Source organism: Penaeus vannamei, unplaced genomic scaffold (assembly GCF_042767895.1).
Source record: "Penaeus vannamei isolate JL-2024 unplaced genomic scaffold, ASM4276789v1 unanchor222, whole genome shotgun sequence".
Taxonomy (NCBI): Eukaryota; Metazoa; Arthropoda; class Malacostraca; order Decapoda; family Penaeidae; genus Penaeus; species Penaeus vannamei.
In genome coordinates, this window is record NW_027213226.1 from 72,501 (window position 1) to 75,000 (window position 2,500).

The 2,500-nt window shown below is 42.1% G+C and overlaps 1 protein-coding gene across 1 annotated transcript in view; it reads left to right on the forward strand.

Annotated features, from left to right (window-relative positions):
* LOC113812736 (repetitive organellar protein) overlaps positions 1–2,500 on the forward strand; it is a gene marked incomplete at its 3' end in the record, with an annotated part of 39,373 nt that overhangs the window by 6,614 nt on the left and 30,259 nt on the right. The window contains 1 exon segment of the mRNA XM_070119443.1: positions 110–441. Within this exon segment, the coding sequence (XP_069975544.1) occupies positions 291–441 (151 nt within the window).

Below are 2,500 nucleotides of genomic sequence, written 5' to 3' on the forward strand. Positions count from 1 at the left end.
ATAATGACCCATACTAGTATATTTTGAAATTAGAGTGTTAGTGTTTGTCAGATGAAGCCGTTGCAGGCCTAACCCATAGATTTTATTTGACTGAACGCATTTCCTATAGAAAAGGCGGCCGGAGAGTGGAGAGCGGTGGGCTCCCCGGCCAATGGACGTCGCGATCTCTAGCGGCAGCCAATGAGAATTCGGCTTCTAGGCCCCGACGCTTCCACCTCTGGACGTCAAGAGTGTCACAACAATCTTCAATTACAGTGAGCCCGTGGGTGCTCTGAGAACAATTGTGAAATATGAGAATTAAGCTGGATCTCAGCGACTTTTTAGAAGATGAAAGGAAGCTGGTGGTGCTGAGTGTCAATGAGGAGGAGTCGCGGACGGTGCGGGATGTGCTGGCCAAGATTATTAAGCTGTTCAAGTTGAGTCCATGGCACCAGGACGCAGGTGAGGACATGATGCTGCTGCCGCCCAACATAGCATTTCGCATACATAGCGCACTGTGCAAATGCAGTGTCATAGGGTGTTTGTCGGAAACAGTAGAAATCTTGTTTAAAGGTTCAGAGAATGATTGTCATGGGTGGATACAACTTTCATAGGTCAATGGTCAATCCCATTTTTCAATTTACCAAAGCCATTATTTGGTATTATTTGATAAACCTTACCAACAAATTAATTTAATATGTAATTTATTGGTAAATTTCTAGACAGTATTAGGACTCACATTATATACATTCATTAAAATGTCATAGCCTAATAGACTAGCGTTCGGGGATATTGTCTAAGTTGGGAAAACTGTAGATGCCACTTGTTTCGGTAGAAGCCCAAAACCTTGTAATTTTGACATCTTGAATGCTGTGACGATGCCACTTGTTTTGCTAGAGGCCATAAACCTTTGTTAATATGAACCATCTTGAATGCAAAGAGTATTGTGGGCATCCCGGGTATAAGTAGTACTATGTCCCACATAGATAGGTACAGAGGCAGGTGTCTCCTAAATGATTATGTTTTTATGTTTGATTTATCCTATATGTAGTTAGCATTTTGGTCAATCTTTACAGTGTGAATGCACTAAGATAGGGGGAAATTAAGATGATATTCTTGTTGAGGACAAAAAGTTGTAGTTGTCAGAACAAGAAGTAGTTTGCAGACACGAACGATAACTCCACAAATAAAGGAAAGAGATTACAGAAAGTGCCGCTCACAGCCTTAGTCTACTTGGTTCTCTTAAGTTTCAGCTCTATCTTGCAGTGCATATGAGGTGAAGACCTGGGGTGGGGGGGTGCTCAATCACGGCAACTTTGTTGAATAAATTGTGTTTCATGGAGTTAGCGACTTAGTCTCTGGTGAGTGCATCCATACTATAAAGAATTTCCAGTATTTCCAAATGTTTTGGTAATTTTCTATATTACGTCCGCATGACCGATATCGACGATTTTCGTATCATTGGATTCCTCTCACTCTATACAATGCAGACGTAGGTTTTATTGCGCGGAAACCCCCTGTTATTGACAAACTTGGCCCTGATAGTGGGGGCGACGATGTCGGAGCGGCGGACGTAATATATAATGTTACCCTAATAATATAACCTCAGTGAAAATAATCATGGTTATTCACATGGCTTTCCATTGCAGGGGGCTGTGACCCCCCGCCGAGGAAACGAAACCTCCACCACGTATTCACGGCAGGATAGAGCGCACACGAACTAGATGCGGTGCCGATAACCTACGAGGGCGGGCCACCCTGTTCATCCTGATTATACTACAATCGTCTATATACAATGCTGACTATGCCAAGGTTAATATGCTGATTCAGTGGGAATATTACGAAGTAATTGTAATATTACGCCCGCCGCTCCAACATCAACGATGTTTGTGTAACGCTCTAGCCTGCCGGGAATACGTGGTGGAGGTTTTGTGTCCTTGGCGGGGGTTGGGGGTCGCAGGGGGCACAGCCCCCTGCAATGGAAAGTTGTGTGAATAACCATTGTTATTTTCACTGTGTGTTATATTATTAGTGTTATTTAACCCCGCATTTTCCCTGGAACCTTTCATGCCCTCCCCTGCTATTGGGACCAAGTTTGTTGCTAACGGGGGGGTTTCCGCACAATAAAAACTATATATTTGCAATGTGGAAAGTGAGAGGAATCCAACGATACGAAAATCGTCGATATCGGTAATGCGGACGTAATATAGAAAATTACCAATGTTTTATATATTTTTCACATTTATTTGACAAAATTTGATACACTTTGTAATAATAGTGCATGATAAATGTCATAAGTTCAAAGCAGAACTACTGGCTTTTATGGTTATACCTGTCATTTTGGCCCCCCTTGCAAACTGAATAGAGAATGTAGTATGTCAGGTATAACTATGAATGTTCTGACGTTATAGGTTTTGGAAAAAATATCAAACTTTGAATTATTTAACTTCATGCTGATGGGAGCTTCACATACCATAGTAGACTATGCTCCAGGGGCTGCATGTAGTCAGGTACTTCAGTT